General features: G+C 39.2%; 1 protein-coding gene across 1 annotated transcript in view; it reads right to left on the reverse strand.

Annotated features, from left to right (window-relative positions):
- Nucleotides 1–817: 817 nt before the first annotated feature.
- Nucleotides 818–15,749, reverse strand: part of ABCB7 (ATP binding cassette subfamily B member 7) — a 45,531-nt gene continuing 30,599 nt past the window's right edge. The window contains exons 11-16 of the mRNA XM_068956625.1: nucleotides 15,548–15,711; nucleotides 15,242–15,371; nucleotides 14,550–14,721; nucleotides 9,414–9,517; nucleotides 7,668–7,775; nucleotides 818–4,849 (exon numbers count right to left, since the gene is read on the reverse strand). Of these exons, the coding sequence (XP_068812726.1) occupies nucleotides 4,631–4,849; nucleotides 7,668–7,775; nucleotides 9,414–9,517; nucleotides 14,550–14,721; nucleotides 15,242–15,371; nucleotides 15,548–15,711 (897 nt within the window). The 3' untranslated portion in view covers nucleotides 818–4,630. The remainder of the gene's footprint in view (nucleotides 4,850–7,667; nucleotides 7,776–9,413; nucleotides 9,518–14,549; nucleotides 14,722–15,241; nucleotides 15,372–15,547; nucleotides 15,712–15,749) is intronic.

A 15,749-nucleotide genomic window follows, 5' to 3' on the forward strand; every position in this document is an offset into this window, starting at 1 on the left:
ACACAACGGAGCGCTTCCCAAGACCACGCAGGGCTCAGCAACAACTGCTCTGAAACAGAGCGACAGCATGACCACGGACTATTGCAGCTCAGATCAATATAGTGTAAGTGCACTATCAAAATTCGCTGTCGCTAAATAAAAACTATTTCCTGCTTTCTCATTTGATAATGAAAAACTAGCATTATAGCGGCACAAAAAAAAAAAAAATTCCAATCAGTAATTAGACAGTGTCAGGTCAAGAGCAGGGCTCAGGCAAATTCTTAAAACAGCTCTGCTTCTGCTGTTCACAAGTTCAGTGATGAGCAGTCTACATTCTACATTCATAGAGATATGAATGTATAATAATCTACATTCATAAAGATATGACCTAGTATTTTAAAATAAGTAACAGTCAAGCTTTTTACAAGAATTTTCATTCTCATCAGCACAATGCATCTAATGTGAGTGCTCTTCACATGTTTTTGGAGCTTGATACGTTGAAAATTAAGGGCATATAAAAAGCCGAGGAGGAACAGAATTTGGGTGTACTGTATGAACTTACCTTTCTCTGATTGATCATCTGAAGTTTGGTTGCCTAACGCTAACCCACAGCCCTATAATTTGCTATCAGCTTCACTGTCATTACCAAGCACTGCAAACAATTACTTCTACTAAAAAAGCCAATTCAAAGCTTCCCTTTCTGGGTGGAAGAGCCATACTCCCATAGCTGTTATTAAAATCATCGCTATTCTTATTCCATACGAGTGACTGACAAAATATCTGTTTCCCCTGGAAATTGCTGCAAAGCTGAAGGAGTCATTTTAACAGGACACCCATGTCTATTCACAAAGATAAATCCTTTATTTAGTAATAATTAGCTATACACAGATGAACAACAAGAGTCAGGGTAAGAAGTCTTCCAGCAGATGTTTATACAATGTGGTTTTAAACTAGCCTTTTTTTGCTTGAACATCTTACTGTACAATGTATATTTTACATTCCCATCCTCAAAACAAACTTAAAATTCAGATTTTAAATTATGTTCAAGAGATGTATGCAACTCCTAATCCATATAACAGCACTGCTGAGAGTAAACAGAGATCTGCAAGTAGCAAATTATGAATTTCCATTTTTGAAAGCCAAAACCAAACCACAAGTTTGCTAACTTGGAGGTTAGAATAGCCAAAGAAAGTTTGGTTCGTGTCTTCACTTTCTGTGCTCAGCAAGTTCTTGCATGGGAATTAAAATTAAATCCTGTAAGTCGAGAGTCAATAGATGAATATGCACTGCAAGAACCAATCATTTTTCTGTCCACTTTTCACAAACATACACATTTCCTTAAAAAAATAAAAAAAAAAAAGGAGAATAAGGGAAAAAATAAATGGCTTTTTGACTGCAAAATGGCAAACTGATTTTGTAATGGTAGTAGATGACTTTAATTTTGAAAAACAACCTGCTACAAGTCCAGCAAAATTTCAAGAATATGAAAAGCTGCTGCTTAGAAAAGCGATGTTCCAGATTACAGAAGAGCAGAATTACGAAGATCCACAGAGGCTGTGAGAGCTTCAAAATAAATCAATTTTCTGTAACAAATTGTAAGGGTTTTTAAAGAGATGCCATATATATTGCTTCAAGACTCAGTGCACTACAGATTTCATTCAAGTCTCCAAAGTTGCAAGTGTCATAAATGTTTGCTTAAAATGGTGATTTTGGAGTCATGTCCTACGAATAAAAATTCTTTAAAAAACAAGAGTCAATTTTTATCTTCTAGTAAGCAAAGAGTCACCAAGTATTGCTTCTACTTCCTTGAGATGCCTGCTCACAAGCAAAACATAACACACTAAGTATTTTGTTCTTGCATCTGTTTGATAGAATAGTGGGAGGTTGTGGCAGTAGAGAATCCTGCTCATTCGCAACTCTTCAGCTGTGCAACAACTTCTTCTGGTTTTCTAGGAAGCTTTTCCCATTTAATTTGGGAGGAGAAAGGGGTAACCAAAAGAAAGCAAACACTTTTTTGCTATCATCAGTACGGAAGTCCTACCCCCTCCCATTTACTGTGTGCTGCTGCTAAGTTTACAAGGGTTAGGTGCATTTTTGGTAACCTGTGCTTAAGAAGCAGATAGATAAGCACAGAGAGCATTCAAATAAAGCCTCAAACAAGTCAGGAATGTTTATCTAACAACGCTACGGCACAGGAAATTCTCAGTCATCTCCCAGAAGTCACTGCAACTCTTTAAAATAAATATTCTACTGTATCACAAGCCGCCTTTTTAGTTACTTCCCGTCACCCAGGTTGCTTAAATCTGGACAAAGCTGCAGCATATGGATTGGCATAAAAATGACGGCAGAGATAGGCAACAGTCTTACCTTAGCAAACCCTTTACAGATTTAGCTGAACTTTGATCGTCACTGATATTTACCATCGGAAAATGCTCCTTTCTTCCACACCTCTTGCGGTACTTGCAAAATCTGTCCTCGGTGATTAAATACATCAGCTTTGTATAACCACTTATTCATCTGAATACGTCCTCCCCTCCACAAACACAAACAAGTTTGGCATTAAAATGGCTCGTGGTTTCAGACTACTGAAAATCCCATAACGCTAGTTTTCGTTCTCTCTTTAGACAACTACTGGAATTTCAAAGCCCTGTCATGTTGGCAACTGTTCTTGGAGGAAAAGAAACCTTCTCCTCCATCTTTCAGACTAGTGACATCTCTAAAACTTGTGCCAAAGGAAAAAGGTGCTCAAGACTGAAATATTACTATTTACAGCCTTCGTACGTTATCTGCTGCACGCCACAGTAGAAAAATTATTTAATTCCAAAACTAGCTTTTGGGGGGAGAGGGGTGTTTTGTTTTTTGTTACTCACGACATAGGAAAGGGAAAAGCCTCAACTGTTGCTACCTGTTTCTGGCGGTTCAGAGATAACTGCACCTTTATAATCTACCACACTGCTATTACAAATTTAAAAAAGGAGACAATTGGTGAAAATTAAAGGAAGATTGTAAATTAAAATAATTCTGGGTTGCCACTACATTACCAAGGCTTTATGTTGCTTCTGCACTCCAAGGATGAAAGCAAAAGTCCTTGCATTTGATGTTATCGTTAAAATAATTTTTACCTGAGGATTAATAACATTTTATTTTCTTGCATCATTTTAATGGAGAGAAAATGAATGGCTAGCAGAAAAAATAAAGGTTTAACTCCCTTTAAGTTACTGTTGCTATATCCAGCTGTAAAGAAAGGTATAACAAAACACAAACAAACAAAAAACCCGACAATATTTGCAGCTAAGTTTCCAGAAGCACCAAATTCACTACTTAGCTTTGCTAGTGCCCACATCGAGACAGCTTGTACCTGATTCGCAAACATAACTTCAGTGTAATTATACTGGTATAATTCCCCAGAAGAATGCTATTTTTAAATGTCCAAGAAAAAGATGTCCTTTTTCTTATTAAAAATACATATATATATATATATATATATATATATATACACACACACACACACATATGTATATGCGTGTGTATATACATCTATATCAAATGAGGAATTATACCAGAATAACTACTGATAAACAGATATGGGAAATCTCCCTGGAAAGGCAAGGCCTAAACATACAATCCTGTGGTGTCCTGCAAGTCACAGAAATTTCTTCTTGACACTGAAGAAATTTTTTCTACTAAAATCATAAGATTATTGGAGCAACACTTTCAACATTATCCAGGTCGATTTCTCATATATTAATGACATAGTATAAATTTATGGTAGTCTTTATTGAATCTTAATTGCTCCCTAAGACCAGGACTGAAATCAAGCTGAGTGCATTCTGCTTTGACTCAGCTTTGACTCATTCTGCTTTGACTTCTACTTTGAAGCAGATGTTGAGGATACAGAATTTTGAACTCTGACATTTTCATTTAAGAGAAAGCTTCAGATTCTTAATAGTTACACACGTTTTGTTCGTTTTCTGTAAAGTCACACCATTTTTTCAATTTCAGACTTTTGCCAACTCTTAGAACTTTTAGTTCTCTTTTAAAAGAATATTAATGCGCTTCCTGGATAGACCAGTATGAAAGGTGCTTTGGAGCAGTGAGATGGATTATTTCAATACTTAGTTTGCTATTATTAGAAGCCTCTAATATTTTGCTGGGCCTCTTAAGTTTCACAAAGAAGAAAATTTCAAACCAGAGCACCTCTGAAGAATTTGAATCGCATCCTCCTCACTAGCAAATGAGTTCAGATTAGCCCGATTACAATTAAAATATGCCATCTCTATCGGCCATTAATGATGAGAAATAACGTAAATCGAGCACAAATCTGTTTACAATTTAATGATCCATCTCAGGCAACTACCAGGAGAATTTACCAATACCTAAAAATTGCCATAAAACATACTGCTAGTTAGAAGTAATTTTAAAGTTTTTTTGAAAAAGCTCAGCTCTTGCAAATGTAATTGAATATCAGGGATTTGTAAAGATGCAGAAATAAGACTCCTTTGGTTGAAGTTATGTTCCTCTGAGAAACAATAAAAACCAAAAACTGCAAAACCCAGGAAGTTTTTGAATCATGAGTTAAAAACAAGAGCTGCGCTTCACTGCAACGTTGTGCATTTTTAACCTGTTATAGAAGATTAATCCAGGATCATACTTAGCAAGAACAGTTTCCACAGCCTTTCACACTATTGATAATTTCTTCTTGTAGTTTCTTCCTTTCCTCCTCTTTGGACATCCGACTGTTTCGCTCTTCCCATTTCTGACTGGTACTACTACTTCGCACTTTGCTGCTCTGAGTATGCCACATCTCATAATAGAGATTGCTCGGGCTTGCAAGGAGGTCTGTATGTCTACCACGTTCAACAACTTTACCCTGTAAAAGGAGTGGAAGAAGTCAACAATCGACATTAGCAGATCTTCAGGAACATCAGCACTGCCAAGACGCAGTGCGGCTCACAGCAATTCTGAATTAGGAGGAGGTTGGGGCAGCAGAGGAAAGACTGAACGCACAGAGCGTTGCATTTTGGGTTACACTGCATGCAGGAAAAAAAAGGAGCTGTATTCTTAACGTCAATAGGAGTATAGACTCCTTTTATCCACCTGGACAAAATTTAAAGCCTTCCAACTTGAAAAGTTTTACTATTTGAACTGGAAGCGCCATTTAAAATAAATGTAGAACTTCACATGGACAGCAAGGTGTTAAACTACTAGTGCAAAAGGCACTTGGATGTACCAAGACAAACATGTATTTGTCTTTACTTAATAACAAACGTACTTAAGCTGCACTGAAAGAAGCTGAAAGAAGGGAGCTCGCACAAAGGGATTTCTGGCAGTTAACAAAACATTTAAGAAACATTTAAAATCCGATTCTAAAAGCAATTAATGTAAGTTGTGTTTTCAGAAGGGGCCTCAGTCGCTTCTGTCATTAGAAGTGCCATCAGGAAAACTGAGCGAGCAGTTCAGTTCATCTGTGCTCTCCGTTTTGAAAGAACAACGCTGATTTATTGACTACCATACTGTGGAAAGGGGAAGGAGGAAGAGGAGGGGAGAACCCAAACCCTACAGACAGCCAAACAACACTATTCTCCAAAACACAGACTCCCATCTTTTTAGTTTGCGAGAGACGTTTACATCTGCTGACTTCAGCTTGAATTAATATATTCATTCTGTACCAATTTTTTTCTTTTGGGAAAAGACAGTATTATACAGACAACTACATGGATTTTGTCTTAGTTCCAAATTCTGATCTACAATTAAATCTACCTCCTTGTGACAGCTGCTGATGAACATGCTGGGAAACAAAATTGGGTCTTGTCACATTTATTAGTAGTCGTGCTGGTGGAATCTTAACAAACGTATACTTGGCCAACGTAACTGTAGAATTTATTTAAAAACTCTAAGTGGTTAATTTAGGGAGCTCGCTGTAGCGGAGACTGGGCTTTTGAAGTAAGCTATTGTTATAACTTTCACATTGCCAGAAATTTAACTTCTCTGCTCAGCTTTGCAGCATTGACATCAATATTGTTAATACAGTGTTTGTTTACTTACTTAATTATTCTGATTTTACCGAGGCAAAGGTGCTGACACTGCAAGGCAATATTTAACATCACTGAGCGAAAACAATCGCAATTTTCTTGCCTCTTTTCCATTACTGACCCTCATTTAACTGGTTGCTAACGCAGCACTCAAGCTGGGACGACAAGAGGCAACTTTCTGCCGAGCAAACGTCAACGATTCCCAATGAAGCAGTCGGACACTAAAGAGTGCTGCACCATGCTGCCTCGCTCATTCACAAGGGCTTTTACACTAAAACCGTTCATGAAAGTGAGTACCCTAGCTGTTCTACAGTTTTAGGTTGTGTTTTTATTCTTAACAGTTACACTGTAACGCAAAACACGCTCCTAGTAAACTGTGAAAACTTGCATCGAAAACAAAACAAAACAAAAAAACCACAGATTGCCTTTTAACATGTTAAAAAACATTTGCAAGATGTTGTAACATGCAGTTACATAAAGGATACACCTTAGGAAATGATTTTTTGGCAAAAGCAGAACAAATGAGCAGAACAAAACAGAACAAAAAATCTACAGAGAAGTATGAGGGAGTTTATTCCACTACATAACTTTTAGATTCATATGAAGCTGAGATTTGTATGGCAAAGATGGCCAAGAACGTCACCATTTCATCAGATTTTGTTCTAATTCCCCAATAAATCATTTAGTGTACTACGGGAATAATTTATTTTCTTTCAGATGTGCATATTTTAGCCACTAAATACACCTATAGTCACAAGCATATTAATAACAACTAAAATAAATGAATGCAGAGCTGAATTTAACACCTACTACCTGCAGATTAGAGTACTATTTTCAGCACTATCAGTTGAAAAAGTAACTATTGTTTTAAGGACGTTTATTTATTTTAAATCTATGGCCAAATATGGGTAACGGAAGAAAACAGACTTAGGTCAGACTGAATATAAGGTAAGTGCTGAATAGTGATATTAATAAATCAAAAGCTGAAACGTGTGTGTGTGTGTGTGCACATGCGTGTTAAGGGAGACTGTACTGTATGTACAGGAAGGGAATGATTATAATTTTCTAGAGCTATAATAGAGAATAGTGCTCAGATTTCTGATATAATTAGGTTGAACAAGCCTACAACAGTTTTATTTGCACGGAAACAGAGCATGCTGTCCTCTCCCCATTGAAAGAAAAGAAAAAAAAGAAAAAAAAAACAATGGATGCATATGAAGAGCCACTCACTGTATAATGAGAATGAAGCATAAATTGGGGGAACACATTAGGAGCCCAAACGGATAGGAGCATATAATAAATTAGAATAAAAACATGCAACATTAAACCAATCTCATCACATCAAGTGATATTTGTAATAGTCCATAGAAAGTACGTGTAATTACATGTACTACAGAAATGAGGTAATAATACGCACACGCACAAATCACACAAAAGTTTCTACAACTGAAAAACCATTAGTTGCAAAAAAGAGAAATACATAAAAAGTAAAGCTTGGCCAAGATTTTTTTTTTTTTTTTAAACACATGGTTCATTTCCAAAGACAGAGCGTTCAGTAGCTGGGTGAGGGTTTCAATATATCAGGGCGTCACAAACTCTCTACAAAGAGCACTGCCGTTACGTGAAAGTTATATATTCACAGGGTGATAGCCTCACCTGATCCAGGACAATGATCTCGTCTGCATCAACCACTGTTGACAACCTGTGGGCAATGAAAACTGACGTTCGGTGCTTCACCATGTCCCTCATGGCACTCAGAATATTCTGTAATATTAAAATATAAACATACTCTTACGCGTTCCTAGCTAGTATGAAAAGAAATGAAATGCTGTCTGGAAATACTCAAATTATTTTAAATGAGTGTTGAGAAACATCTCCAGTGTCACAGTGTGAAACAGCTAGGAGCGTTTATAGAAGCAGCAAACAAAGCTCAAGAATGAACCACTTGTGGCTCTGATAAAATCCTCAAATCGCAAAAACAAAAAAAAAAACCCAAAACCACAAAAAGCTTATATTCCTAGGAAAAAACAAAACAAAACAAAACAGATATCCCAAGAGATGAAAGAAGAGAAGTGTTACTTATTTCATAAAAATTTCCTTTTGCATTCAGAAGCATCAAAAGCAGTTACGGCACCTGAAAATAATAATGGTAACAGACTTCCCAAATGAACAAAAGTTAAAGGAAAAAATCCTTCTCCATACTGTGCCAATGTGGAATACAAAGCTAAAGAAAATTCTTGGAATCATTTCCTATTGGCAGCTGGCTTTGTGTACGCTTTTCCACCTCCCCAAACTGCATCCAGATGCAAGCGGCACTCATCAGGAGTTTGTGCTCTCACTACGCTAAGTGAGGTGCCCATTTCGTTTTCCTGAAAAAAAACGCTAGGCTTTGCCAAAAAGCATTCTGATTACCTGACTTACTTTTGTGGGAAGGACTCCTTTTTATTTGCTGTTTTTAAAATGCAGCTCTGCTGTGAAACTTTCAGCTTTGCCTATGACTCTTGCAACAAATAAAGCAAAGTGCAAGAATGAAGAAGTATCATTCTGTAGAACTGCGTTAAGAACGTTTCCAGTCCTATGAGGGAGCGCAGTCGGGAGCTGGGTATCGTTATTTCATTGCTGTACTATATAGATGTACAGTATGTACCTTAGCTGCTTCGTATCCGGAAAATGAAAGTAATTTAGCGATTACAGGTCAGTAGATTTGCTCAATAATCTGCATAAGTGAAGACAAACATCCACAGAGCACCGGTTTTCGATGACATTGGTCTGTGAAATTACCGCTGGTGCTGAGAGTTTTGTGTTTAAGTAAAGACGCAGTTCTGAAGCCTGATGCAGTTGCTGCGGTAGTGTCATGACATCTATGTCACAACACTCTGAGGTTTCACAGCCCTTCCTGTGAAGGGAATACAAATTAACGCCAGCACCGCAGGTTACGCCTACCTGATTTGCATCTCAGAAAGATGCTGCACAACGAACAAGGGGTTTTCTGTTTCCCGTTATATCAAAATTGATTATAAGACTTATTTTTAAATGAATGCTAGATGAATGCCTTTTAAAGCGGACTGCAAAGCTTCATACATCACAGCCAAATATTTGCAACAGTTTCAAGAGATGCATGTTTAAGGTGAACGGGACCTCAAAGAGTGTAAAACAGAAGTGGCAGCCAGAGGTAGAACTGATATTCTCCCCTCTGCCTCAAGGTGGACTGAGGCTCAGGACCTCTTGCTCTGGCCTTTAGGAAAAGGGATTAACATTAGGGTCTCTTAAGAAAAGAAAACACATGATGGCAATCAGGCAAGAAGAACAGGATTCTTTCTGAGAAGGAAAGAACAAGGAAAAAGCATCAGGATCAGACATCGTTACACCACTTAAGTTTTATATTTCCTTCTGCCAATTTACCTCTTCCGTAATTGAATCTAAAGATGATGTGGCTTCATCATAGAGAAAAATAAGTGGCTCCTTTAGCATCGCTCTAGCAATTGCAACTCTTTGCTTTTCTCCTCCTGAATAAGGGGAGGGGAGGGGAAAGGGGATGAAAAAAAAATATATGAAGTTACAATCATGACCTGCAGGATATTCCAAATTCAACAGCAGAGGTGCGTATTTGTTTGTTCTTTAAGTCTTTTCAATATACACCACAGTTACTACTGATACAAGTCTGCATATAGGTTACACAAGGTACCGTGCAGGTTCCTGCTCCAGGTAAATAAAGTGATTGAAGATTGCGTATCTGTTTAGAGAAAGAGGGTGAACTATTTCATATGCGCTACAAGGCAAGAGCCTCGTACAGGTAACCAACAGCGACAGCGTACGGTAACTCCTTCCGCAGGCCAGGGAGGCCCGTGCTCCTCCGCCTGCTCTGCTCTCAGCTGCGTCCGCCGCAGTAAGAGCGTCCTGTTCTCTCGCAAGCAAACGATGCTACGCGACTGATGGATTCTCTTTTATGTCACGCACCTGGCACATACACTTCTTCTTTCCAGCCGCTCCTTGACTTTCCTCTAACTTTCCTCTGCTCTATAACCTGAACGAAAAGTGTCCAAAACTAACAGCTTTAACCCGTGAATTTCACTAAGAAACACAATTAATTAATATGGCACTGAAAACCATCTTCATTACGCAGCATACTGCCTGCTGTTCTTTACTGTAAGTGGTTTCAGAATAGTTTCCTTCCTTCACAATTGTTACAGACAACTGATCTCCCCAAGAATAACTTACGGTAAGTTTTATAGGCAGGAAAACAGGTGCAATCTGAGGACTTCAGATCTGCTAAACGTTTGGTATGCAATGCAAACGTTTCACATTTGTGCGCTCGCCCCCCTATGTTTTATTCAAGACTTTGCAAGATTCTGTTTAACACCATTATAGTCTTATTCACGTTGCTCTCCTATCAGGAGAGAATATGCTTTAATAAACCATTTAAAAGGCTGATAATCTTGGTGCAGTTCAAGACTTAAACTCTCTTTGGTGGAACTCAACAGTAAGTAGAATTGTACGATTTACTCACTCTATTTTAATACACTCCCCATCTCTCCCCTTCTTTAAAGGGCATTCAAAACTGACAGCTTGGCAACATCCTTGTTTGAAAGACACGCGCTGATGCCAAAAATCCAAGGCCTTTTCTTACATTTGCAGCACATAGACTCGTTTCATGTTCTTCCCATCCACATGCAGGGCAGCAGCATTTTAATGGTTTTGCTCACAAGGTCACAGCTTCCGATTGCTACGGCTTTGGCCATGAGACATCTACTAAAAAGCACCAAAACGCACGCTACTTGAAAAAACTCAAACTTTTAATTATTTACTCTTCAGGAATCAATCACTGAGACCACTAAGAACTGCACTAAATGCTTATTTGGTTTCATCATTTAAAATGATAAAGTTCTTAATGCAATAAAGACTTCCTTAGGCCTGTTATTTTTGGTACTATACCAGCAAGGAAAACCACACTAAGGGAGAGGCATGCTGGCTTCTTAATCACCCTCGCGCACTGTCGTTAGGGAGTTTTGTTTGTATTAGGATTCTTGCTAGTCCAAAAAAATAAGTTTTAAAGTATCATACAACGCTTAAAATTCAATTTTATAATGCTCAGTTCCAAAAAATACGTAAACTTTTCCTTTCCTGGAAGAAAGGAATCTTTAATGTAGCAGAGGTGCAAATTCTGCATACGGGGAGGATCCAATTAACACATTGTTTAGGCGTCCACTTGCTCCTCTCAACAAAGGTGAATATCCGTAGAACAACGGCTCTAAATTAAGATTGCGGCAATTACTGGCCCCACACGTTACTACCTCGCGCCAGTGTTTACGCATCCAGGACCCAAGATAATTCTCCATACCGTCACTGCCTTTCACCGAGACAGCTACCATGTCAGTGGTCTGCAAAACCTCATTTTTTCACCCATCATGAATATCAAATACCTGGATTTCCAAGAGGATCACTTAAATGCACACACTTTTCACCCCTTCTATTTCTCCACCAAAAAAAAGGTCAAAGCAAGCCCAGAATTTGCATATCGCTTAGACTAAGAGTGCGAGAAGTCGCACCCAATTCAAGAAGCTAACTACTAAACGGACTGGGGAATGAAGCTAACGTATACCTTTGCAACAATTCAGGGAGCCATTCTACGCTCCAGAAAAACGAGGTGGTTCAAGGTGACAGATGCCATATTTTTACAGAGCTATTGAGGAAACTCGAAGGTAGGCATTTCACATATCTAACGCATTACACAACAAAAACAGTGACAGTCGACTTCTGGCCGTTATAACTCTCCATGAAAGTGCGAATCTAACACTCACACACGGAAGACAGCGAACACTTTAGCTTCACATTTCAACCTAAATCACTGCCTCAAACTGGCACCTGCGAACGAAGGCAGACTCGAACCGCGCGCTGAGCGCTCACAACCGCGTTTAAGATCAGTTCGGTGTCTGAGGAAGCCCAAGATGAGCAGCCCTTTCTGAGAGCCTTAGCCCAAGACGCTGGTGCCCGGGCTGTCAACGTTGCTTCAGCTTGTTTCTCGCTATTATTTGCCAATAGTCACCCAATTTGCTGAAAATAAAGAGACTGAAGTTGCTGCTACAACGTCACACGCACACGCTGAGCTCTCTTTGCCACCTCAGGAACTCACATCAGCGTCTTTCTCCTGGTAAGGAACGTACATGCCCTCTTTGTTCTAATACCAAAAAACACGGGGGGAACAAAACCTAACACATTTCCCTGCGCTCTCCAAACGCGCACTGCGGCAGATGAGCGTTCACTGCCATCGTTGCGGTAGCGCAACGCGAAGGACGGAGCACAGGACACCCAGGTTTCAGGAAGGCTCCGCTGGTCAGAAGGAAAGCCCAGCACGCACGCGCACACGCACAACCCCACTTCTCCCCGGCTCTATAAGCGCACGTGCGACGTGCTTCAAGACAAAGCCGGTGCCATTTCAAACCTGCTGTTAGTCAAATCATCTCTCTAGAGATTACTAGTTTTGGGAGACACAGGAGACACCCTCCATCTTCACGGTCGTGCTTCTTCACAGTGCTGCCAGGGCCTATTTCGTATCTTTTACTCACTGACCCAGGTTTGTGCCACATTATTTTATTTCCCTTCCAGCCTGCCCCGCGTTGCCCTTGCGCAAACGGGCGCGCGTTCCCAACGGAGCAGGGCGCCCTGCTCTCCTCGGCCCCCCCAGACAGGCAAGGGAAAGCTGCTGACCTGTTCTTCAGTCTGCCGACCAGCGGTTGCACACGGGGTCAGGGTGGAAGAAGAGTTACCGGCTCTGCGCCGCAAGCTTACGGTCTGCCAGAAAGTAAGGCCTTGTATTCCGGAGGCCTCACTTAGAAGGTACCTGCTTTAGGCGCTACTGCGGCGCTACGGCCTCTCCTCCTGCAGAGCTGCAGTGACGTTGCGCACGTGCGGCAGTTTGCCCGCTCTCACTCTCTGCACGCGATTCAGCGTTACGCTCTCTACCTTGTCAAAATCTTTCCAAACGCTTTCAGCAACGACCTTGCATTTATCTAAAATAATTTTAAGCTTATATTTTAAAAAGAGAGCTATAAAGCTAGTGTGAAAAGCTGTGCCCTATCACTCTTCCTATGGGCTAGCAATTCTAAGCAACACCAGGGTGTTTCGCTTTCTCAGAACAGAGAGCAGGAAAGGATTTTAATTCATTTTGCAGCTACCACTTGTATTCCTCGTAATATCCACCAAGAGCGGAAACCAAACCCATCAGCAAATTAAATGGAGAAATCTCATTAAAAGACTACCCCATTCTATCTTGCATCGTATATCCATAAAAACAAAAGTTTAAATGCTATAAGAGGATAGGAAAACAAATAAAAACATTTATCTACCTAATAATATATCCTACAATCAAAACAGGAAAGTTGATTGTTTCATTCAATGTACATTTAGTGTTATTGATGACTGACATCATCAATACCTTCTTTCAATACAACTCCAAGAGATCTAAGACTGAAAGTGTTTCAGTGTAACCTAGCTACTACCTAAAAATTATACTTAAAGATAAACTCAGTACTTTTGAAATCCTAAACCCTACATTAAAAAAATGAAAAAGAATAAGGCAAATGATTTAGACATTTCCCAGTTCCCAAATGATCTCTCATCTCACATCATCAGTCCCTTAACTCTGCCACAAAAAGAGTATTTGCTTTCAAGCATCATCTTCCCTAAGAACAAAACAAAAAAAAAGGGTGTGTAATTTTAATATACACTGAGGGAGTCATATGAGAACCATGAGTGTAGAGTCAGACATCTGGAGAGAAGAAGCGGGAGTAAACTGTAATTTTGTAAAAATGGAGCCAAAAGGCTGACGTAATATGGGGAAGTTTGCCTAATGCCATGACGCTATCTGCAAAGTAGCGTAACTGCCCTGCGCTAGATAGGGTGCCTACCCGAATACAGAGGAACGTCAAGAACCTAAACTCAGGCTATCGTGATCTCAATATTACGGCTGCATTATCTAAATCCACAGCTTTTAGATATGCTGCCACAGTGGTTCTCCCCTAAACCCTCCCTTCACAGTTCAAAGGGACAAGACTCGAAAGCACTTTTATGAAAAGGGACTAAAATTAGTATGCGGCAACAACATATCCCATAGTATTATTTACTACAAAAACAAAAAACTAGATTTCAGCTGCTAGAAGCTTAGATTTAAAGATCTGAATTTGGAAGCTCTATGCATATGTAAGTCTATACCATCCATACATGCAGAGCACACATACACAGAGTTCTCAATTCTATTCATATGTATTCTACAGCCCAAATATATTACTGTAAAATCATTTTTACTTATTCAGATGCATCTAGGCGCTTACATATCACCTCATTTAACACTATCCCCGAAAATACATCCCTTTAAATATCTTGTAGATTACAGCTGTCTTAAACTGTAGTTTATTAATATTTAGCTCTACATTTATGTCATAATGTGAACGAGCTAAAAGCAAGTCTAACTGATGAACAAACTATGCATCGAACTTGAGCTAGCAAAAGGGATGCAAAGAACATTTGCATTTAAGGACCTACCTGAGAGCTTGAGTCCTCGTTCACCAACTTGCGTGTTGTAACCATTAGGCATTCGAAGAATAGCATCGTGGATTCCTGCCAACTTCGCTACTGCATACACCTCTTCTGGTGTTGCACTGATATTGCCATAGAGCAGATTGTAATAGATAGTATTATGGAAGAGAACAGCATCCTACATTTATAGAAAGAACATTTAAACAAGAAATTACGAACACTAGTTCAAAAAGTCTGACCTCGACCCTTGAAAGAAGTCAATATAAAATAGCTTGTATTTTTCTACAAATGCTTAAAGTTGAGTATTTGGGAAATTTCATTTCCCCAGAAGTGGGAATGAGACATTTTATTGTGTCCTAAATATACCTCACATTTACTTGTACAGTTTTGCTTACTCATAAAGGTGATAATCAACTATAAAGGTAAATTACATCATGAGAAACAGTGTCCAGCTTTAAGGGACTTAAAAAAAAAAAAAAACATTTAAACTTAAAAAAAAACACATTTCAAGAATTGGATCTATATGATGCACATAAAACCGCGGTAATATTTCCTGAGGAAATTAAGTACAGTGACTTTCAAAGGAACTAGACAATACCCCTGCATTACGATTGGCTTTTATTGTTTTATTGACAGCATCAGGATATCAAGAATTACCATTACAAGGGGCTATTCGGGGAGAGTGAAACATATTATACCTGGGGTACAACTCCTATTGCCTTTCTCAGACTTTCCAAACTGACATCTTGTATGTTCTGTCCAGCAATATAAATATTTCCTTTCTGAGGTTCATAGAAACGAAATAATAATCTCACAATTGTGCTTTTCCTGAAACGGAGAAAGAATCAAAGTCAACGTTCAATTCTTAGTTTATCATTGGCAAAACTCCAGTCAAAACATCGATGTCACAGACAAAAGTAATAAAAAGCAAAACACAAGAACAAACTCATTTAAAAAAATGCCAATCAATGATGCAGAATTTTGCATGAGGTCCATTTACCCACCCTGACCCACTACCTCCTACAATGGCCACTTTCTTTCCCGCAGGGACTTCAAAAGATACTCCAGCAAGGACTTTCTGCCCCTCAAGGTATTCAAAATGCACATTATCAAAGGCGATGGCAGCAGTCTGTGGTGTGATCTGCAGGGGTGGAGCCAGGTCTTTGTCCTATTAAAAGAAGAGTGCCACTTTATATGCTGCCCAGA

This window comes from Struthio camelus, chromosome 11 (genome assembly GCF_040807025.1).
Source record: "Struthio camelus isolate bStrCam1 chromosome 11, bStrCam1.hap1, whole genome shotgun sequence".
Classification (NCBI taxonomy): Eukaryota; Metazoa; Chordata; class Aves; order Struthioniformes; family Struthionidae; genus Struthio; species Struthio camelus.